Here is a 23,805-nt window from a genome sequence, read left to right as displayed (position 1 = left end):
GCTGTCTGAACCATCACAGGAAACATTTATTTAAGTTTACCTATAATCATAATCTTGATTATTATTTACCATAATAAATGGTAGCCACTGGCTGTAAAATTGATCTAGAGGCAATTTTATACACACTGATAAATCAGAGGCATGTGTTATTGACTATTTTATTGTTAGTCTTTCTCTACTAGCTTCCATGAAATAAATTGGTATTTTGGATCGTATACTGATCATTATCACCTTACACTTTTATTAGATTTCAACATTGCTGGATCTCAGCCTGCTCATTAACATAACTGGAACGGAAATGTTCTGGGGACTAGAAGACTGAGATGGTCTGAGTCCCTCTCTCAGTCTCTGAATAACTTTTTGAGGATTGAAGAATTAATATTATTTCGTTCCCATTCTCTTTTGGGAGACCTTCCTCCCCTAATTATGTATAAACAGATGGCAGACAGCCTGAAATCTTTTCTAACTACAGCTTGTACCCCGTATCAGAGTTCTGGTTTATCTTTCTCGTGGTTCCTTCCATAAGGACTGCCAGAATGCCAAGAGAACTGGCTAAATTTTTTAAATTGAAAATGGAAGTAGCCACTCAACAGCTCATTAAATTTAGATCATTTCATAGATGTCTCACTATTAAAAAACCCCAAACAAGAATATAACAGAATTAAATCTCCCATTTGGGCCAGGCTGCTAAAGGAAAAATGAGTGCACATTTTGGAATATTGCTGCCAACAGCCTGGCTGAGATGAGGGATTATGTACATTCAGATTTCAACTGATGACTACACCAACTATTTTACTAAATTATATAGCTTTTCATCACTTTCTCTCCCTTTTGTAGATTACAGAGTTCTCCCTAACAGGGATCCAGTAACCATGTACAGTTAAATTCCTGATTTATTTGATCAAGCTCAATAAGGCCTCAGTTGAAGATTTTTTGCCCCTGAACTGTTTAAAATATATCCTTACTGATGGGCTCCTTTTTTTTACTAACTTGACTGGCTTAATTCCTCCAGGCTGGAAACTGTTTGTGGTTTAATTCCCCCCAAGGTATTTCTTTCTAACCCAAACTGGTGGGCCCCAGTGCTGGCTTCCCTTTTCTCATACATCAACGCCACCGGAGAAATTCCTTCAGGTTGGCGATCCAGCATAGTGGTTCCTATCTTCAAGAAGGGTGATCCCACGGACCCGTGAAATTATAGGCCAATCAGCCTTTTAGACATTACCTCTAAATTATATGGAAGGTACCTTTTAAATAAACTCCTTACTTGGGAGTCTAGATGTACCATCCTTCATGAGGAGCAAGCAGGGTTCAGAAAAGGCAGGAGTACCATCGACCAGGTATACGTACTCCAACATCTTATAGAAAAGACCACGAAAGGCCCAAATAAATTTTTGTATGTGGCCTTTGTAGTTTTTACTGCTGCTTTCGACCTCATAGACAGGGACTTACTTTGTCAAAAATTAAATCAGACTAATATCAATAAGAGATTGCTGCATCTTATCCGTGCCCTTCATCAGGCGAACACACGAGTGCACTTGGGTCCTCAGGGGCTGCTTACCAGGGAGGTCAAGGTAGAAAAAGGGGTGAAACAGGGTTGCATTTTGGCGCCCTTTTTATTTAATTTTTTTATAAATGATATCATTCCCTCAATGGCCTCCTCGTCTCCCCCCCCCTCAATCGGACGACGCAAAATTCCCCTTCTGCTTTACGCCGACGTCTTGGCTTTGCTCTCATTAAGTAAGATTGGCCTAAAAATGATGCTCACTCACTTGAACATCTATTGTAAGGAGCACCACTTGAATATTAATTACAGCAAAACCAAGATCGTGATTTTTGGTAACAAAAGAAAACCATCTAGCTGGTCAATTGCCGGTCATTCGCTGGAGCGGTTCGTTCATCCAAGTACCTGGGTATTTGCCTTAGTGAAAACCTCTCGTGGAAACCTCACGCTAGGGTACTAAACTTATCGCCACCAGAACACTAGTTCAACTTAAAAGGTTCTTTTATGGCAGGGGCGGACAATTGGTTCCCCCACTGCTTAAGGTTTTTGTTGCCAAGGCAGTGGCTTCCATACTCTATGGGGCTGGACTCTGGGGAGCATCTGCTAAGCAAGAGTTAGAACCCATACAAAACAAGTTCATGAGACAGGTTTTAGGGCTTCCCTCGGGAACCCCTGCAGCTCATCTTAGAGCAGAACTTGGTCTACCTCCCCTTGCGGCTAGAATAGATTTAGCCTTTTTTAGATACTGGTGCAGAGTAATTCGTACGCCTGACAACTCTCTCGCCAAACTCTGTTGGCTTGAGCAGTCGCCCAAGAGTGGATGGGTCCGTACTAGCCAGGAATTGTTGGCCCAATGCAACATCTCATTGGGCGAGCTCTCGAACTTTAGCCCACAAGCCCTCAGGAGTCGGGTCTTCGACTGCGCAATAGGCCAAGATCGGGTATCTATCGTACTAGCCACCTTTTCCATCTGGTACCCTCAAATTAAACTAAATCATGCTAGATCAGGGTACTTGGACCTTCTTACACATCCCTCTCTTCGCAGAGCATTTTCCGAACTGAGATTCCAACTGATGCCCTCTGCCTATTTAGCAGGGAGGTATCAAGGTATTCCCACTGAAGAGCGGAAATGCATTGCAGGGTGTAACACTGTCGAAGATATTATCCACTACTTGTTACAGTGCCCACTATACGACGGTCCCTGACAGAAATTTATTAATTCCACCTCTGCCAAATGTCCCCAGGAGCTAGTGGTGGAGCTTTTAATCGATAACTGCAATCATGTGACTACTTTAGTCGCCAAGTATGCCCTGGCAGCAAAGAAACTACGCGCTGCCCATTTTCAATATTTAAATGACAATTGTCATATCTAATTTGTTGGCCATTAACCCGGATTTTTAATTTTTTTTTATAACTTTGTGTACTTCATCTGTATTTGTATTTGCGATGGCCATTGGCTAAAAGCAATAAAATTGATTGATTGATTCTGGTTTATCCTATTTTTAAAAAGGGCAACAGTTCAATTAGTCTGTAGGATATCCTTCTAAAATATTTGCCACTTTTCTACTTAATAAGCTGCAGGAGTGGGTCTCCTGCAATTGTATCTTGCCTGAAGAGCAAGCTGGGTTTAATATTTCCTATTCAACCACTGATAATTGCTGTACTCTTCCACCTTATTCAGAAAACTCTTAAAAACAACCCAAGACTTTTTGCAGCGTATGTTGATTTATCATCAGCTTTTGACTCAATAAAAACTGTCTGTGGGCCAAACCGCATGCCCTTGATATAGATCCCAAGCTGCTGGTGTGGCTGCAAAATTTGTATCAAGATATTATTGTTAAAATCACAGTAGACAGGAACGGTCTTCTATTTGACTTCCTTCATAGTTGGGATTGGGTCAAACAGGGATGTGTTTGGGCATCCCCTCTTTTCAACCTTTATGTTGATGATTTGGTAAAATGGGTTGGGAATTTGGATGCATGTCCACCTGCCATAGGAAAAAGAAAAATCAGTATTTTTTATATGCAGATATGGTTATATTATCCCTGTCCAGAGGTGTCCAGTGGTTGTATTTGGCAAGAGATCTCCCACATTTAAATGGGTAATTTCTAATAACCCTATTCAACGTACTAAATCACTTTGCTATTTAGGAGTCCATTATGTAGCAAATTCTTCTTGGAAGGTCCAGCAGAATGCTATTCTTATTAAAGGAAGACATCTTGTTGGAGCTATTTTCAAGTCTTTTTATGCAAAGGGTGGGCAACTGGTCAGTCCAGTCCTTAAAACCTTTTTGGCTAAAGCTGTTCCCGCCATGTTATATGGTGCAGAGCGCAGATCTCACTCAGTCATTAGCCTACGAGTTGGAGATAGAAATGTAAAATTTCTGGAAATTTTGAAGCCATGGAAAAAACCATGGTTTTTTTCCTGGTTTTTCCCCCAGAAAAAAATGGAAATTTTCTGAAAAATTGAAAAAATGCAATATTAGCACTTTTTACAGATTGAAAGTCACTTTGTTTCTTCAGGAACATCAAATTTAATTATGTACAAGTTGGTGTGGCATAAAATTATCACATTTGGTATATTAAAACTACATTTTATTCTATTATTACAAATTGAATTTACTTTTTTAAATTTTTACTTTTTTGGGTAACACATAGATCTACAAGATCCTGAACTGTAAAGAACACCTGAACTGTAAGGAACCTCTTTCGTTTTGCCAGTTTATGAGGAGAAGGCAAAAAACAATTAAAAAAAACCAGAAGAAACCATCAACATTAATAACAAAGAAAATTATTTATGTCTCCGCTAGTCCTCCACAGTGTCAAGACATAAAGCATCCATTCCCATAAAAACAACTGAGAAAAAGGGGGGGAGCAAGATTCAATGAAACATTTTATTCATCATGCTAGAATAAAACATTCCATAATCAATTATTTCTTCAGTTTTTTAATTTTTCAGAAATTCAGAAGTTCAGGAAAGACTTTGGGAAAAAACATTTTTTTCCTGAATTTTTCTGGTTTTTCCCCAGCCCTTCACATCTCTAGATCCACCAGGCTATTCTTATGGAGGGCCACAGAGTCCCCATTCTTATTTTAAGGGTCTCCTAAAGGCCAACAAAGAACGTGTCATACATATTTCCCTGGGGAAATGGAAATGGACTGCCTTCAAGTCGATTCTGACTTATGGCGACCCTATGAATAAGTTTTTCATGATAAGCAGTATTCAGAGGTGGTTTACCATTGCCTTCCTCTGAGGCTGAGAGGCAGTGACTGGCCCGAGGTCACACAGTGAGCTTCATGGCTGTGTGGGGATTCAAACCCTGGTCTCTCAAGTTGTAGTCCAACACTCTAATCACTATGCCACACTGGTTCTCAGACAAGGAGTCAAAACTGAGAAGGCCCTCTCCCTCGTCACCACCTGAGCCTCCCTCAAGAGGGGGGACTTGGAGAAGGGCCTCAGAAGAAGACCTAAGGGTCTGGATAGATAATACCAAGTTGATGTACGATTACTGCATTAATATGAGTCAAATGGTTTCAAAATCATAAGTTGCAGTCAAGTTGAATTATACCATCACCTTGCATCAGGAAAACTATAATTCAGTAAGCATGTTTATGTAATATAATTCAACAATTTTTCTTTTTTTAAAAAAAAGGAAGCTCTAGGATAACAGAACAAAAAGCTTCTAGTTTAAGAGAATTAATGCACTTATAACCTTATTCATGCTGTCTTAAGCATAAAAAATGTCAGTTAAGGCACCTGCCTCAACATCTCCATCTATCATTTTTTTGCTGGTACTCACTCTCTACCATGGCTCCCTCATTGGGTTTGGAGTAGCCTTCTCCCTTTTTACGAATTCTTCGGATTATTCCACCATCTTCATCATCTGTGAGGTCTTTCCCCTTGAACTCAAACAGTTCTATCTAGAGGAAAGAACAGAACAATGCTAACTCAGATTTAGCCCATAAAAAATAATGGTAAAAATCTGGAGGGTTTATTTTATCACAGAAAACAGAAGGAAAAGCAGCATTAACAGAAAGAGGTAGTCTTCCTAAATAATTCTCTGTTGAGAAACTGCCCAACATTTATTATTTAAAATTTAAATAACCATCCTTTAAAACTTAAAAAAGGTGTTTCAAATTTTAAAACAGATAATTTGATGCCAAACAAAGATAAAATAAAAATGAACAAGAAAAAAAAATTGCATTTTTAAAAATGGTCCATTGGGTAGTACCATGACAGGAGTATTCAGCTAACAGGATATTAGAATAGGTACTTAAGGGAATGCCTTCTCTCATAAGAGTCCCTTTCCATTACCACTCTCCTTCAAGTGCCGGTGTAGGAAAGCTAGAGGTAGCACCCTCAAACGGATTTTTTTTTTCAAATAGGTAAGCAACTTCTCTTGCAGTTTGTAGGTAGTTGGCTAAACAATTTTAACTGGGAAGACATTTTGAAAGTCTTAAACTAATACTGTTTTAATGCCATTAAGATCTTTTACTGTATCACTTGGACAACTTTTCTGTTTTATTTATGGATTTGGTTTTCATAGAATAGCAGAGTTGGAAGAGGTCTATAAGGCCATCAAGTCCAACCCCCTGCTCAGTGCAGGAATCCAAATCAAAGCATTCCCAAAAGATGGCTGTCCTGCTGCCTCTTGAATGCCTCCAGTGTCGGAGAGCCCACTACCTCTCTAGGTAATTGATTCCATTGGCGTATGGCTCTAACAGTTAGTAAGTTTTTCCTGATGTCCAGTCGAAATCTGGCTTCCTGCAACTTGAGCCCATTATTCCGCGTCCTGCACTTTGGGACAATTGAGAAGAGATCCCGGCCCTCCTCTGTGTGACAACCTTTCATGTACTTGAAGAGTGCTATCATATCTCCCCTCAGTCTTCTCTTCTCTTCTGAATAACCCCCCTCTCCTAGGTTTAAATGGGTTAGGGGATATAGAAACCCAAGAGCTGCTGGGACAAAAAAAATGTCACCCCATCTCTTGCCCTGGCCACCACAAGCCAGTAAGACTTTGGAAGTGGCAAAATGTCCCCCTCTTCATTCCCCACCCACTTAGGATTGTACTGAGATTCTTATTGGTTTATATCCTGGAGAGCGTAGAACTGGGAAACAACCTCAGAAAGGAATTTTCTGCTATTCTCTCTAACAACAAACTGAGGTGGTTAAGTGACTAACAGTTTGGAAGTAAAATGGGGCCACCCAAAAGTAAGGTATGTGCTTGGTGGACTTCCTAGGAATTTATTGGATCGATACAAAGATGCACTAAAGGCAGCTAACAATAAATGCAAATCTCACTCTATTATTTTTTTGTGTCACGCTACCTGTGAATTCTTCTGCACAGGCGTGTGCAGGAGAGGCAAACCCTGGGTGTGATGGCAGTAACAAGGAGAAGGCAGAGACAGTGACAAAAGGGGTGGCAGGGGGGAGCCTAGCTGGCCCCAGCCGGGGCCTACCCTGGGCCTAGCAAGCAAGTGAATCAGCACCAGCAAGTCCATAAGGTAAGTGGGGGGCAGGGCAGGTTTGGAGACTCTCAGAGGGGGCGGGGCAGAGGCAGTTTGGAGCCGTTTGGAGACCCTCAGGGGAAGTTCTGTGACCAGTGTGTGCACGGGAGACCAGTGTGTGCATTCGAGAGCTCTGGCGACCCAGTGTGGTGGGGTTGGTGAGTGGGGGAAAGGCTAGGGGCACCTGGCAGATGCAGTGTGGGGAGCACTGGGGTGGAATGGCAGAGGAAATGGAGAGATGGCTAGGTGGCACCTGGCAGAGGAGGTGAGGGAGGTTTTGAGGTGCTGTAGGGTGGGGTGTAGGTGGAGTTGGTGAGCAAAGCGAGCAGGGCAGCAGCCCCTTAGTACATCTATAAAAATAAAAGCTTTAAAACATGTTACTCAGAAGTATACAAATGTTTTTTTTTTTTAAATGCCCTGACAAAGGCCTATGAGGCATGAAAAGTTGTTCGGCTGGCGGGTGAAAAATGGAAAACTGGAGCTGGAGAAGGGAGGAAGAGGTAAGCAGCCTGCTAAAATTAATTTCTAAATTAGCCAACGGGGAAATAAGCCAACCACAGGAAAACACTGTGCTGAAACTAGAGCCTGAACACTTGGGTAAAGTCCTTTCTAAAAATGTTTCTCATAACAGGATGAGAGAAAACAGGATTTCACCTTCCCTTTTAGGAAGGGTATTTAGGATAGGATATTTAGGTTAGTTTTATTATCTATAGTGATGATGTGTCTTTGTCTTTTTCTGTGCATATGCTGATTATGTTTGTATTAAAGAATTTTTTAAAAGAACACAGACCAGATACTTCTAAAAAACAAATAGAGCATCTTTTGTACCGGTGCTCAGACTCCAGAAGAATGAAAAATTATACGAACCATGCCCCTTCATAAGCATTAAGGCAAAATGTTTCTGTCAGCAGTCATTACAAAATACTTTTGAGAAAGTAAGCAGGACACCAAGCAGATTTGAGCTGACCAAGTAATCCCCAAATGGTCACTCAGCATCTAGAAATTGGGAGTATGTGACTACTACGTGCATATAAATATACAGAGCTGTGTAGGTGCTGCTTTCCCATGGTGCAATCTCATGCACCTGTAATATGCACATGAATATGCATCACTTGGCATCTTTTCCACTTGATCACTAGCAGGCTGGGAGACTCACTGACATAACAAAACATTACAGCTAGCAACCATTTGTAGAATTCTCATATATGAATTAGTCTAACCCTCCATGGTGCAGAGTGGTAAGTGGCGGTAACGCAGCCAAAGCTCTGCTCACGGCGGGAGTTCGATTCCAACGGAAGGAGGAAGCCAAATCTCCGGTAAAAGGGGTCGAGGTCCACTCAGCCTTCTATCCATCCGTGGTCGGTAAAATGAGTACCCAGCATATGCTGGGGGGTAAAGGCCGGAGAAGGAACTGGCAATCCCACCCCATATATACGGTCTGCCTAGTAAACATCGCAAGACGTCACCCTAAGAGTCGGAAACGACTCGCACTATAAGTGCGGGGACACCTTTACCTTTTTTTTTAACTTTGCTTAAATTCAGCTAGAGCATAGACCTTTACAACATAATAGGCAGCTGGATATGGTGCTATGGTGTGAAAAACATTTTGTTTGGTTTGGTTTATGTCCAGGGCTGTGTGCATTCTGAGCAAATGGTGAAAAAGGAAGGAGTTGGGTACTGGGCACAGAATACAGCAGCCCAAGAATGTTTCCATTTTTTTAAATGATTGCAAATAACAGGCTGAAAATATAGAAGCAATGTCTATTAAAGTCTCTGAAGCCAGAATGATCTGGGCCATGCCTAGCTCCTTGCCTTGTCCCATGAATTGTGAGAAATTATGCAAAATCAGCAACCAATTACCTAGAGAGGTAGTGGGCTCTCTGACACTGGAGGCCTTCAAGAGGCAGCTGGACAGCTATCTGTCGGGAATGCTTTGATTTGGATTCCTGCATTGAGCAGGGGGTTGGACTTGATGGCCTTGTAGGCCCCTTCCAACTCTCTGATTCTATGATATAAAATGTGCAGACTTTATATATGGTGCTCATCACAAGACAAAGAGAGGAATGGAAGGTCTTCTTCCTCCACCAGCCACTGTATTATCACATCTCCACTTGTATTGTATCAGTGATTTCACCCAGTTCCCTGTCCTCTTTTCACCTGCCAAGTTCCATATCTACTAACATGCTCCACTTCTGAGGTACAGGGACTCCTAGAATCTGCTGTCCTTGGCACAAGCTGTTGAACTTTAGCCTTGCAAACATGGACATCGACTGGGGATAACAATTGCCAGGCTTCTGTTGCAGATGAAAGAATACCCTCTCTGACTTACCTCAAAAATTAACGTGGCATTGGGTGGTATCTTAGGGGGACTGCCAGCAGAGCCATAGGCATATTCTGGTTTGCAGGTAATTTTACAAAGTTCTCCAAGTTTCATAGTTCCCACGGTGATGTCCCAAGCTTTGATAACTTCACCTTTAACAAACACACAAAAAAGAATTTGGTTGTATTACTAAAAAACTAAAAAACAAGCATCAGTAAGAAGCTATTGTCATCATTTACTGACATCCTCTCTGCTAGCAAAAAGGGAAGACACTGTATGGACAAGCCTAAAACTCAGTCACCTACAAAACAAAGGACCAGGATACCTCCTTCACATTTGTCTATCTGTACTTTTTGATTCTGTACCGAATTTAAGGAGAAAAGTGAAATAGAACTTCAGACTCATTTTTATCATCTGACGTACTAGAATGCTTTAAAAGAACAATAATTATATTTACACAAAACAGAAATTTCTGTTCAGTTCTACTGTCACAGTTATACAAACAAGAACAAAACATGGACTTCAGAGTTAATTTTCTTCTCCTGCAGGGTGGAATGGGTATTTAGCTCTGTCCCGAAAAGCTATTTTTCTGCTCCAAATAACCCTCCCCCATCCAAGCTGCTTTTACCTCTACAGAGATCTAGACGTGTACTTTAGAGGGTAAACATAAGAATGGAACTCTACTAAGGGAAAGTAGCTAGGAGAGGAATTTGATGCAGGAAAAAAACAGATGGTGGGTACAGGTTAAGAACCTCACCACTTCTTTGCGTAAAAGAGTCCCTACCCAAAGCAGATTTTATATGTATGAAACTTCACTACGCTTATATATGTGCAAATTCATTCATGCATAACAATTTATACTGATTACACTATCTTGGTACATTTCTACCAAGCACAGCAAGGAGTGAAACTAACCTATTTTGTTAATGGTGAAAATGCACCTGTGAATGCTACTGTTGCTTCTGTTCAACAGTATTCATGGAACACATGGCAAAAATTAAATTGTTCCCATAATGAGAAGCAAATTCTTTCTTTCTTTCTTTATTAAATTTATTAGTTGCCCATCTGGCTGGCTGTCCAGCCACTCTGGGTGACGTACAAAATACAAATACAAATACATTAAAACATTAAAAATCTCAACAATAATAATAAAACCTAACCCACCCCAAAAGCCTGCCTGAAGAGCCAGGTCTTCAAGGCCCGGTGGAAGCTCATCATAGAGGGGGCATGGCGGAGATCATTTGGGAGGGAGTTCCACAGAGTGGGTGCCACAATTGAAAAAGCCCTCTCCCTAGTCCTCACCAGTCTAGCTGTTTTAACTGGTGGGATAGAGAGAAGGCCTTTTGAGGCTGATCTTGCTGAGCAGCATCCCTGATGATGTTGGAGGCGCTCCTTCACATAGACTGGGCCGAAACTGTATAGGGTTTTAAAGGTCAGAGCCAACACCTTGAATTGGGCCCGGAAAACAACCGGGAACCAGTGCAACTCCTTCAGCACTGGAGTGATGTGATCTCACCAGCAGCTGCCTTTAATCAGGCGAGCTGCCACATTCTGTACCAGTTGCAGCTTCCAGACCGTTTTCCAGGGTAACCCCACGTAGAGCACATTACAGTAGTCTAGGTGAGAAGAGACCAGGGCATGTACCACAGATGGGAGCAGATGGTTGGGAAGGTAGGGGTGCAGCATCCGTATCAGATGGGAGTTGAAGCAGTGCCGCCCAGCTCACAGCCGAGACCTGAGCCTCCATGGACAGCTGGGAGTCAAGAATGACTCCCAGGCTGCGGACCTGGTCTTTCAGGGGCAATTGTACCCCACTGAGCACCAGGTCAACATCCCCCAACCAGAAGTAAAGCAACAAGGAACACTTAATAACACAAGTTAAGAAAAGGGCCATTGTTCAGTATGGAATATGCAATGCATCATTTTTTAAAAGTCATGTACCAGGTACAGAACACACTACCTTTCCCAAAGTCAAATGAGAACTTGTCCTTTCTGTCCCGGCTTGAGTCAAACTTTGTGCCATCTAGAAGCCACCCAATATAGTGAACAGTCACTTTATCACCTATCATGGGTGATTCTGTCCCTATTCCTTCTTTCTTGATAATCTGGGGAAGAAAATAAAATACTTATTATAAACCACGAGAATGGCTGAATATTATAGCCAGCATGGATTTTTCGTATTCCACCATGTTAAACTGAAAACACCCCCACGCCATTCTGCTGCTTCCCATAAGCTCATTTAAAAAAAAAAAAATCTTACAAAACTTACAGTCCTGAATTCTGAAACGCTTACTTAACAATCCTCTACATTTTCATGATGATACACAAAACACTCAAGAGAAAATCCAGACTTTAAAGTCTGAAACACAAATAAAAAAATCCAGTCCCCTGCTGGGACTTTTTCCTGTCCGTGGTCTCATAATTTATTGAAAATAAATTAAAAATCAGCCATGTTCAGAGTACCTGCAATCTTATTACTGACCTTGCCCCGCCCCATATTCTGACCTTCATCTTCTGCAGTTTAAAAGTTAAAAAAAAATACATGGCTGACTTTTAATTAATTTAAGAAAATTAACGTTGGAGTCTATGATAGCACGGGCATGCTCACTAAGAAGCAACTTTCAGTGTTCTAAAAGTGAGACTAACAGCTGTTTGGCTTGGATAATCAGGAGCCATACCCATGCCAGACATTTATCCCAGTTTAAATAGTCAAGGCTTTCCCCAAAGAATCATGGGAAGTGTAGTTTGTTAAGGGTGCTGAGAGTTGTTACAAGACTCCTATTCCGACAGAGCCCCAGTGGCCAAAGTGGTTTAACCAATTCCCAGAGAATTCTGATGACTGTAGTTCTATGAGGGGACTAGGGGGTCTCCTAACAACTCTCAGCACCTTTCACAAACTACTCTCCAGGTTTCTTTGGGGAAGCCATGACTGTTTAAAATGGAATAAATGTCTGGTGTGGATGTGGACAGAGACAGATTTGGTTTAAATTGTTCGGAGACTACCTATGTCTGCTGTAGAATAAAAAGGTGCGGGAAAACCTCCAAAATGATACTGTTAACAATGTTTTCCTTTTGGAAAGGAAATGGATTTTCCTTCTGCCCAGTGCACACCTACCCAATCTCCTCGCCTTCCTACCCCCACTCCTCCCTACCCGTACCTTTCTTGCCCTCCTCCTCCCGGTCATTGTCACATATCCTAAGCATGATTACACAGGAGTAAATGCCACTGAACTCAGTAAGCATGCAAATGATCAAACCTCCCTTCCCCATCCTCCTATCCCCTTCCCTCCCTCCCCCTTCTCCTCCTCCCTCATGGTCTGTTTCACCTATCCTAAGCATGACTGCATGGGAGTAAATCCCGTTGAACTCAATAAGCATGCCAATGATTCCACCTGCTCTCCTCTCCTGCCCCTCCTACCTGCTCCCCTCACCCTCCCTCCCCTTTGCCCTCCCTCCTCCTCTTCTGTGGTCAGTTTCACCTATCCTAACCATGACTGCACGGGAGTAAATCCTATTGAACTCAATAAGCATGCAAATGGTCAATTCGTATACTCAGAAGCATATGTTACCAAATTCTTCCAAGCTACACAGGAAGTGGATTGGACTGTGAAAGACCAACCCAAACTGTGCTTGCATTTTTACAAATTTGTAGGGCAGTACAATATCTCAGGTCTCCTGCTCCCCTGTTGCATTCACAGTAGCTGCCCAATTTCCCTGCTTTTTAAAGTTGGATAGAAATATTTGCTGGCTATAGGTACGTTCTTAAACTGCAACGTTTTTTGCCTATTAGTGAATTAATAACGGCTATTGCATGTGCATGTGCGTGTGTGTTTATATAAGTAAAAACACCCTGGGCACCAGCAATGCAGAAAACTGTGCTCCACTGCTGCATCCGTTTGTCCAAGGAAGGTGGTGATGGTTAGGGTTGCCAGGCTCATGGCCTGAGAATGATTCTTTACCATTCTTGGGCAAGGTGATTGAGCGAGTGGTGGCCACACAGTTACAGACACACTTGGATGAAGCAGATTATTTGGATCCATTCCAATCGGGCTTCAGGACTGGACATGGAACTGAAACAGCCTTGGTCGCCCTGGTGGATGATATGAGGAGGGCGTTGGATAGGGGAGAATGTACATTCCTCATCATCCTAGATCTCTCAGTGGCCTTCAATACCGTCGACCACGGTATCCTTTTGGATCGCCTGGGGGGAATGGGAATAGGGGGCACTGTCTTACGGTGGTTCCATTCCTATCTCTCAGACAGGCATCAACGGGTAGCATTGGGAGATGAGGTTTCAGACCCTTGGCCTCTCAACTGTGGAGTGCCACAGGGTTCTATCCTCTCTCCCATGCTATTAAATATCTATGTAAAGCCGCTGGGGGCCATCAGGAGATTTGGGCTGCAGTGTCACCAATATACGGATGACACCCAGCTCTATCTCTCGTTTAAGTCCTCACCAGAGTTGGCTGTGGGTACCATTTCCAAGTGCCTGAAGTCTGTAAGTGAATGGATGGGAGGAAATAGGCTGAAGCTGAACCCAGACAAGACTGAGGTGCTGCTCGTGGGAGACAAGAGAAGGTTAGATGATATAGATCTGGTGTTTAATGGGGTAAGATTGCCCCTGAAGGACCAGGTCCGCAGCCTCGGGGCCATTTTAGACTCCCAGCTGTCCATGGAGGCTCAGGTTTCAGCAGTGAGCCAGGCAGCTTGGTATCAATTACATCTAATACAGAGGCTGCGTCCCTACCTTCCTGTCCATCTGCTCCCTCGGGTGGTACATGCCCTGGTCTCCTCTCACTTAGACTACTGTAATGCGCTCTACGTTGGGTTACCCTTGAGAACGGTCCGGAAACTACAGCTGGTACAGAATGTGGCGGCACGTTTGATTAAGAACAGCCGTCGCCGTGATCATATCACTCCAGTATTAATAGATCTTCACTGGTTACCAGTTGTTTACCAGGCCCAATTCAAGGTGTTGGTGTTAACCTTTAAAGCCCTATACGGTTTCGGCCCAGTTTATCTGAAGGAGCGCCTCCAGCATCACCAAATATGCCGCCTGACGAGATCAGCCTCACAAGACCTTCTCTCGGTCCCACCAGTTAGAACAGCTAGGCTGGTGCGGAACAGAGAGAGGGCATTTTCGATTGTGGCTCCCACCCTCTGGAATTCCTTGCCCTATGACCTTTGCCATGCCCCCTCCCTGACAAGTTTTCGTCAAGCCTTGAAGACCTGGCTATTCAGGCAGGCGTACAAGATTTTAGGGGCGGACTAGTTTTACTTGTTATAAAAGTGGGTGGTTTTAGGTTAATTATAGATTGGGCTTTTGATTTATATGTTGTACTTTACTCTTTTATGTACGTCGCCTAGAGTGGCCGTTAACTCGGCCAGATAGGCGACTCAAAAATAAAATTTTATTATTATTATTATTATTTAACAGAAGAGAAAATTCAGCCAAGTGCAGGTGTTCTTCCAACATTATAATGGGAAAAACCACAAAGTGAAATTCTCCCTTCCCCCTGCACAACTTTTAAAGATACAGAAGACCTCTTGGAGGCTGGGCAGGGGGAAGAGAGAATTCTACCTTGTGGTTTTTCCCATTACAGTGTTGCAAGAACACCTGTACTTCGCTGACCTTCTCTTCTCCTAAAGATACAGGATCAGTCTCAGGCCCTGAACCTGGCAACCCTACACCCATGTCTATTGGGAAGCCCTTCTATGTGAACCTGCCACCTCATTTATTTATTTATTTATTTTATTTATTATACTTGTATACCGCCCCATAGCCGAAGCTCTCTGGGCAGTTTACAGTAACTAAAAACAAATACAATTTAAAATACATCTTTTAAAAAACAATTTAAAACACAATTTAAAAATTTAAAACAATATAAAACACATGCTAAAATGCCTGGGGGAAGAGGAAAGTCTTGACCTGGCGCCGAAAAGATTACAGTGTTGGCGCCAGGCGCACCTCATCACACAGGTCATTCCATAATTTGGGGGCCACCACTGAGAAGGCCCTCTCCCTTGTTGCCATTCTCCAAGCTTCCCTTGGAGTAGGCACCCGGAGGAGGGCCTTTGATCTTGAACGTAGTGTACGGGTGGGTTCGTATCAGGAGAGGCGTTCCATCAGGTATTGTGGTCCCAAGCTGTGTAAGGCTTTATAGGTCAAAACCAGCACCTTGAATCAAGCTCGGAAACATAAAGGCAGCCAGTGCAAGTGGGCCAGAATCGGTTTTATATGTTCAGACCGTCTGGTCCCTGTTACCAATCTGGACGCTGCATTTTGCACAAGCTGCAGTTTCCGAACCGTCTTCAAAGGCAGTCCCACGTAGAGTGCATTGCAGTAATCTAATTGAGAGGTTACCAGAGCATGGACAACTGAAGCCAGGTTCTCCCTGTCCAGATAGGGACGTAGTTGGGCCACCAACTGAAGTTGGTAGAAGGCACTCCGTGCCACTGAGGCTACCTGAGCCTCAAGTGACAGAGATGATTCTAGGAGAACCCCCAAGCTATGAATCTGCTCCTTCAGGGGGAGTGCAACCCCATCTAGGACAGGTTGGACATCCACCATCCGGTCAGAAGAACCACCCACTAGCAGCATCTCAGTCTTGTCTGGATTGAGCCTCAGTTTATTAGCCCTCATCCAGTCCATTGTCGCAGCCAGGCACCGGTTCAGCACATTGACAGCCTCACCTGAAGATGAAAAGGAGAAATAGAGCTGCGTGTCACCAGCATACTGATGGCAATGCACTCCAAAGCTCCGGATGACCGCACCCAACAGTTTCATGTAGATGTTGAACAGCATGGGGGACAGAACTGACCCCTGCGGAACCCCATACTGGAGAGTCCAGGGTGCCGAGCAATGTTCCCCAAGCACTACCTTCTGGAGGCGACCTGCCAAGTAGGAGTGGAACCACCGCCATGCAGTACCTCCCACTCCAACTCAGCCAGTCTCCCCAGAAGGATACCATGGTCGATGGTATCGAAAGCCGCTGAGAGATCAAGGAGAATCAACAGAGTCACACTCCCCCTGTCTCTCTCCCAACAAAGGTAATCATACAGGGCGACCAAGGCTGTTTCTGTGCCAAAACCAGGCCTGAAACCCAACTGAAATGGATCCAGATAATCGGTCTCATCCAAGAGTGTCTGGAGCCGGCCCGCAACCACTCGTTCAAGGACCTTGCCTCATGCCCCTTTAAATGCAGAAGGATCTTTTGCTAGAGATAAACCAGGTGCTTGCCTAAATAGTATGGTGCATAACCCAAGAATATATACATAACACACCCCTCTTATAGCCTAGTTTGCCATTTGCTTCCTAGGTGGAGTGAAATCCATTTCATTTCAATTTAGAAACCAAATTCTTCCCTTAGATCCAACGAAGTGCTGGTCTCCATGAAACGGATACAGTTTTAGAAGACGTACATAGCCAATATGATAGTCTACTACCTTTGGATAACCTTTCTGAATGCAAGGGCCACATTCCATTGTGAGGAACCTTCTGGGGGCCACATAGTGGTGGGCAGAACCAGAGGCAAAGTGGCTTGGGCCAGAAGCTAAAGTAGAAGGAATAACACAAAAGGACTCTTACCTTTGTACAGTAGATTAGAATCCAACTACACAAAAGTCACTCATACACATGCACACCCCTTTTTATCTCCATCCAGGCAAGCAAGAGGATTCTCATAGATCAAGAATACATTCCAGCCAGGAAGAAGCACTCAAGAAGGGAGAGGAGCAGAGCTAGTGAGGGGTGTGGCCTAGGGAGGGGCTACGGAGAGTCCCAAGCGCCTAAGAATCCTCAGTCCTGGTCTATTATGTTTGGGGTGTAGAAAGAAAAGTGCTGAATAACATAGACAGAATTCACACTAATCGAAAATAGTTGCCAGAAAGGACACCACAATCCATATTACAAAGAAATAGTGGGATGAGGTCTGTATTTTTCCAATTTATTCCAGATTGTCAAAGCTTACTGGTCAATTAGAAATGCTAACATCTTTGCAATCTGAGGCTCCAATCTTAAACACATTTAATATGATGCAAAATTGATTAGGATCACACTGCAAGTGAAGCAGTTATGGCAACTGAAAGAGAAAGCTGTTGTAGTGAATTTCTTAACTGTTTCAACACAGTGCTACTCTGCTTGTGCAAAACAATACACCACATATCAGAAATATGTTGGGGGAAACCAATTAGTCCAGGATGTTAATTGTCCCCAAGAGAAAAGACTGGGTAAATTCCCTTTTAGTTCATATAACATGCCACAACGATATACGTAGGCATGTGTGGGCAAGTAAAATGCCTTGCAAGCTAATCACTTTAGTGGATTTATTTTGAAGCCTGTAGTTTTAAGACATGTAATTTCAGTTTAAAGCATATGTACTTAACTTATTAGACCTGTGTCATCCCACAAAAGAATGCAGTAGATGCCAGTTAACTTTTAGTTGCATTTTCAAATTGTGATCCACAAATGTTTATTGTTGTCAATTAAGGCAATATCAATAGACTTGGATCTTGGTGAACTAGATGAAAGTCCCAACCACTGGACATTTTGGGTGAATTGACTTCAATTCCTATCTGTAGAATGGCAATTTATACAGCCTGTTACAACAAAGATTGCAAGTGCTTTGCATGTTTAATTTGCAATATCAGTAACTGGTAACAGTAATACATCACTTAATAATTTCAAAAGCCCACACACATTTTTGTTTTCTCGTTTTTACTAATTTCAAGAAAGCTCTAAAATACAGTGTTAAATAATGGTTAAAGCAAATCACATCATCCCAGAGTGGCCCTTTCTGTAACCTGATACCTGTAACCACTCCTGCCTGCTCAGAAGGGACTCAAAGACTTCTCTGTGGTCCACCACCATTCTCTCCCAACAGAAATGCTAATGTTTAACTACTAAGAGCCAAGCCTCTTGTGCAGGAAGTAACCTGGTAACTGCCTACCCTTCTGGAAAGTAGTGTTGTAGAAAACTTGTAGCTGGTCACTGCATGATGGTTACCTGTATGCCACACTCAGTTAAGAGGATGTTAAAGAAGCAGCACATACCCCAAGCTCATTCATACACCATGTCTCCACCAAGAGAAGCAATTCTACCCACCTTCTTCAACATGTACCTTATTCTGTAAGCAATGCCTTCCTGCACCAATTTAATTTAGGCTTACGATTACCCTAAAAATGAGTTACAGCCTTAATCATTACCCCCTCATCAATACATGCACACTCAGTGGTCTGAGATGCTCCTGATTCCAGGAAAAAATAAATAAATACATAAATGTGTTTCACAAAAGCAACCAACTTTCCCCCACACATTGGTAATCTGAAGGGCAGTAATTCCAGAATATGTTTTCAGAAAGGAAAATCTAAGAGGGGCTAGAGTCATCCCTGCTTTAAAGTTACCAAACTCCTGTCACCTATGAGGTTAAGTCCCCATGCACAAAGTCTGATGGGAGCAGGTTTTTAATCTGTTATACCTCCTTTTACAGTATTGTATTTTACTGCATTATGACATTCTTGATATAGTGCGATACTATGATTCTAATTTCCCGAGTTGTGTGAAAACATTGGAAGAATGAGATAAATTATATATAACTGAAAAAAATAAGTACTGTCAAGTTGCATGGCCACTCTGTAACAGGCATACTGACATGCAGAAATTTAATAAGTGAATGATGGGGGGGAACTCACCACCTCAATGTCATAACAAGTTGTTATTAAAGCACAGAAGCCAGACCAGGAAAAGTTGCAATAATAGGAGTTAGGGAGAAAGAGGTGTTCTGCACATGCTCAGATACTCTACATTGCTACTTCACATACACTTGGGCTGAAATCTGACAATGAAATGGATTTGGAATCTGAGCCCCCAAATTAAACAGGACTTTCCCCCCTCCTCAGTCATAATCTCAGGCTTAGTGCCACAGAGGCGCAACTCCAAGGGGAATAGGACTGCATCTGCAGTGGGTCCCCTCAAAATTTCAATCCCTTCTACCTGGTGGGGACACTGATCAAGGTGGAATGTGCCTGAAATGATCAAAGCAAGTTGTGAAGAAAGCTCCCAGTGTGAATCCTGTCTCTACCATGAACTCACCAGGTGCCTTTCCGTGAAGCCACTCTTCTCAACTCAGTGCCCCCCATGCATGATAATACTAGCTCATCGTACAAGGTTGTTGTGAGGACTAAGGTGATGCTACACAGCCCTTTGAAATGGGTGCTGCTAATACGATTATTCGGGCCCCAACTCCTTGTAGTATAACTTGCTAGAAAGTCCCTAGTTCAAATCGTACCTCTGCTTTGACGCCCCTACGTGGTCTTGAGCAATCTCAGCCTTTCATCTGCAAAATAGAGGTGGGCGGGTCAACAATACTGTCCTACTTTGCGGGGCTGTTGTAACTGTTACCGAGCTATAGGACATGGGGCGCGCGGAACATTCAAAATGTCCCATGTAAATTCTATCCTTTCTCATGATGATCACCATCATGGTCTCCCCTCAGTCACTGCGTCCGTCCAGACAGCGGTACCTTGAGGACTCCGCCATCGTTCTTCGGAGTAATGTCCACTCCCCCTTCTCCCTCCTGCGCCGCACTCATCTCTTCAGCCTTCCCCTCTTCGGCGGTCATGACGATTTTCTCCCAGGCGTGTAACCGGGACTGGGGCTGGCAAAGCGGCCGCTATTTTTCCTCACCACCACCCGATCCGGCAAGCACCGCTGGTGTTACGAAGCTAACCGGCAGCCTTTAACGGCGGCTCCAGCTCGGGCGAAGCGCTAGGCCTGTTTCCTCTCGGCCCGAATGGAAGGTTCTTCCTCTGCCTACCAGCCAAGCTCGCTCCCGCCTCTATGGCGCCCCCGCCGACAGACGGACTGAAGAAAGGAAGCCGAGAAGTTTCTAGAAAGGAAAAGGGGCGGAGGAGGAGGCTGTTCTTGCCGGCCCGCTTCAGCAGCGGCTGCGACGCGACGGGTCTGCAATTCACGCGGCGATTATAAGTGCCAGTGGCATCAAATGGAAGGGAGACGAGGCGGTGGGAAGACACAATCATCAGCGGTGCCGCCTCCAGAGTGACCGAGCGTGAAGGCACTTTGGCCTTCAGGAAGAGCGGATTGGCCAATGCCACCTTATTTATTTATCGATCATGATAATCAAGTTTATTTAAATAGTGCATTACGCTAAAAGTGTACACAAGAAGTGCAGACAAATTATATAGGTACAAGTTACAATAGGTGATTTACTACATTTATATCCTTTTTTCCCTCAGGAGTTTGGGCTTCTTCCATGCAATAACCAAGTGAAGTGAAATAGTATGACTTACCCAATATTACCACAGAGCTTCGTGGCTGAGTGGAGATTTGACACTGGATCTCCCCAATTCTAGGCTTAACACCCTAACCACTGTATCATATTCTCCTTTTGATGCAGGTTTGCTATGCCCAGAAGAAATCATGGTTTCAGTCTTTTTGGGCTACATAGTTTGTAAGCGAATGCCAGCTTATGACTTGACAGCAGTTCACATTTTACATGTTCACCACTTCAGGATTGCGAATCGACAGCTGACTTTCATCTGTTAATGAGTCCATCACAGAAACAGCTTTTGTATAAGGTTGCATAGACAACCAGTGTAGCTTAAGAAGTTAGTGAGCTGGAGAGCAGGGTTCAAATCCCCACTCAGCCAGGAAGCTCACTGGTCACCTTGGGCCAGTTAGTGTCTCTGGTCTCAGTTCAGGATTCTCAAAATGATAAAATGTTTAGGGGCGGGACCACAATACCTAGCGGAACGCCTCTCCCGATATGAACCTACCCGTTCACTACGTTCAACATCTAAGGCCCTCCTCCAAGCTCCGACTCATAGAGAAGCTCAGAGGGTAGTAACAAGATCTAGGGCCTTTTCAGTGGTTGCCCCCGATTTATGGAATAGTCTCCCTGATGAGGTGCGCCTGGCGCCTACACTTTTATCTTTTCGGCGCCAGGTTAAAACCTTTTTATTCTCCTAGGCATTTTAATCTATTTGTGTTTTTAATCTATATCAGGGGTTTATTTGTTTAATAACGTATACTTTGCTGTTCTTGTGATTTTATTGTATTTTATCTATTTTATCTATCTATGTTGTGCACCGCCCTGAGAGCCCTTGGGCTGTGGGCGGTATATAAATCGAATAAAATAAAATAATAAATAATAAATAAAATAAAATAAATACACCACCATGGACTCCTTAGAGGAAAAATGAGATATAAATGTAATAATTTTAAAAAATATAAGTATCTGAGCTGCAAAATTATAGTACCTGGATAGGCATGTCATTTTTTTAAAAATGTTCCAGTTCTCTCCTTCAAAAAGGAATTAGATCCAGTTCAAAAATGAATTAATTCTGATTCAGTTCAATTCACAATTCATTCACATGGTCCTTGGCAATGGCATTCCCTCCTCCCTCCCCTGCCTTCAGAATTTTACAACCTGCTCTGCTAAAGTATAAATTATATTTGAGAAGACTAAGAAAACATCAAAGCATACACACACTGTAATGTGAACAACTGATTGATTTTTTCTTTTTTGTTGTTATGTGCCTCCAAGTAGACTATGACTTATGGCAACCCTATGAATCAGCGACCTCCAAGAGCATCTGTCATGAACCACCCTGTTCAGATCTTGTAAGTTCAGGTCTGTGGCTTCCTTTATGGAATCAATCCATCTCTTGTTTGGCCTTCCTCTTTCTCTACTCCCTTCTGTTTTTCCCAGCATTATTATCTTTTCTAATGAATCATGTCTTCTCATTATGTGTCCGAAGTTTGATATATATTGTATTTTATCTTGTTTGTTCACCGCCCTGAGAGCTATTCTGCTAAGGGCGGTATATAAATTGAAATAATAAATAAAATAAATAAATAAATAAACCTCATTTTCATCATTTTAGCTTCTAGTGATAGTTCTGGTTTAATTTGTTCTAACACCCAATTATTGGTCTTTTTCACGGTCCATGGTATGCACAAAGCTCTCCTCAAACACCACATTTCAAATGAGTTGATTTTTCTCTTATCCGCTTTTTTCACTGTCCAACTTTCATACACAGAGATCAGAAATACCATGGTCTGAATGATCCTGACTTTAGTGTTCAGTGATACATCATTGCATTTGAGGACCTTTTCTAGTTCTCTCACAGCTGCCCTCTCCAATCCTAGCCTTCTTCTGATGTCTTGACTATTGTCTCCATTTTGGTTAATGACTGTGCCAACGTATTGATAATCCTTGACAAGTTAAATGTCCTCATTGTCAACTTTAAAGTTACATAAATCTTCTGTTGTCATTACTTTAGTCTTTTTGACGTTCAGCTGTAGTCCTGCTTTTGTGCTTTCCTCTTTAACTTTCATCAGCATTCTTTTCAAATCATTCCTGGTTTCTGCTAGTAGTATGCTATAGTCTACATATCTTAAATTATTGATATTTCTCCCTCCAATTTTCATACCTCCTTCATCTTGGTCCAATCCTGCTTTCTGTATGATATGTTCTGCATATAGATTAAATAAATAGGGTGATAAAATACACCCCTGTCTCACACCCTTTCCGATGGGGAACCAATCGGTTTCTCCGTATTTTGTCCTTACAGTAGCCTCTTGTTCAGAGTTTAGGTTGCAAATCAGGACAATCAGATGCTGTGGCACCCCCATTTCTTTTAAAGATTCCATAGTTTTTCATGATCTACACAGTCAAAGGCTTTGCTGTAATCTATAAAGCACAGGGTGATTTCCTTCTGAAATTCCTTGGTGCGTTCCATTAACCAATGTACGTTCGCGGTATGATCTCTGGTGCCTCTTCCCTTTCTAAATCCAGCTTGGACATCTGGCATTTCTTGCTCCATATATGGTAAGAGCCTTTGTTGTAGAATCTTGAGCATTACTTTACTTGCATGGGATATTAAGGCAATAGTTTAATAATTACTGCATTCCCTGGGATCCCCTTTCTTTGGAATTGGGATGTATATGGAATGCTTCCAGTCTGTGGGCCATTGTTTAGTTTTCCATATTTCTTGACAGATTTTTGTCAAAATTTGGACAGATTCTGTCTCAGTAGCTTGTAGCAACTCTATTGGTATGACATCTATTCCTGGTGATTTGTTTCTTCCAAGTATTTTAAGAGCAGCTTTCACCTCGCATTCTAACATTTCTGGTTCTTTATCATACCGTTCCTCCGTGAATGAATCTCTCATCCTGGCATCTCTTTTATAGTGTTCTTCAGTGTATTGCTTCCATCTTCCTTTTATTTCATCTCGGTCAGTCATGTGTTTCCCTGTTGATTATTCAACATCCCTACTCTTGGTTGAAATTTCCCTTTCATTTCTCTAATCTTTTGGAACTGGGCTCTGGTTCTGCCTTTTTGTTAACCTCTTATATTTCTATGCAGTAACTATTGTAATAGTTCTCTTTGTCCCAGCATACTAGTCTCTGTATTGTTGCATTTAGGGTTCTGACTGTATCTCCTTTTGCTTTTGCT

At 42.7% G+C, this 23,805-nt stretch overlaps 1 protein-coding gene across 2 annotated transcripts in view; it reads right to left on the bottom strand.

Annotated features, from left to right (window-relative positions):
* FKBP4 (FKBP prolyl isomerase 4) overlaps window positions 1-20,304 on the bottom strand; it is a 48,787-nt gene extending 28,483 nt beyond the window's left edge. Inside the window, exons 1-5 of one of the 2 annotated variants that reach the window (XM_061582558.1) lie at window positions 19,849-19,937; window positions 19,615-19,662; window positions 11,289-11,433; window positions 9,338-9,480; window positions 5,301-5,421 (exon numbers count right to left, since the gene is read on the bottom strand). In XM_061582558.1, the coding sequence (XP_061438542.1) occupies window positions 5,301-5,421; window positions 9,338-9,480; window positions 11,289-11,397 (373 nt within the window). In that variant the 5' untranslated portion in view covers window positions 11,398-11,433; window positions 19,615-19,662; window positions 19,849-19,937. Of the gene's footprint in view, window positions 1-5,300; window positions 5,422-9,337; window positions 9,481-11,288; window positions 11,434-19,614; window positions 19,663-19,848 lie in introns of both variants that reach the window. The other variant, XM_061582557.1, reaches the window with a different exon arrangement.
* Window positions 20,305-23,805: the final 3,501 nt, after the last annotated feature.

Source organism: Rhineura floridana, chromosome 8, assembly GCF_030035675.1.
Source record: "Rhineura floridana isolate rRhiFlo1 chromosome 8, rRhiFlo1.hap2, whole genome shotgun sequence".
Taxonomy (NCBI): domain Eukaryota; kingdom Metazoa; phylum Chordata; class Lepidosauria; order Squamata; family Rhineuridae; genus Rhineura; species Rhineura floridana.
This window is presented reverse-complemented; position numbering and strand designations above follow the sequence as displayed.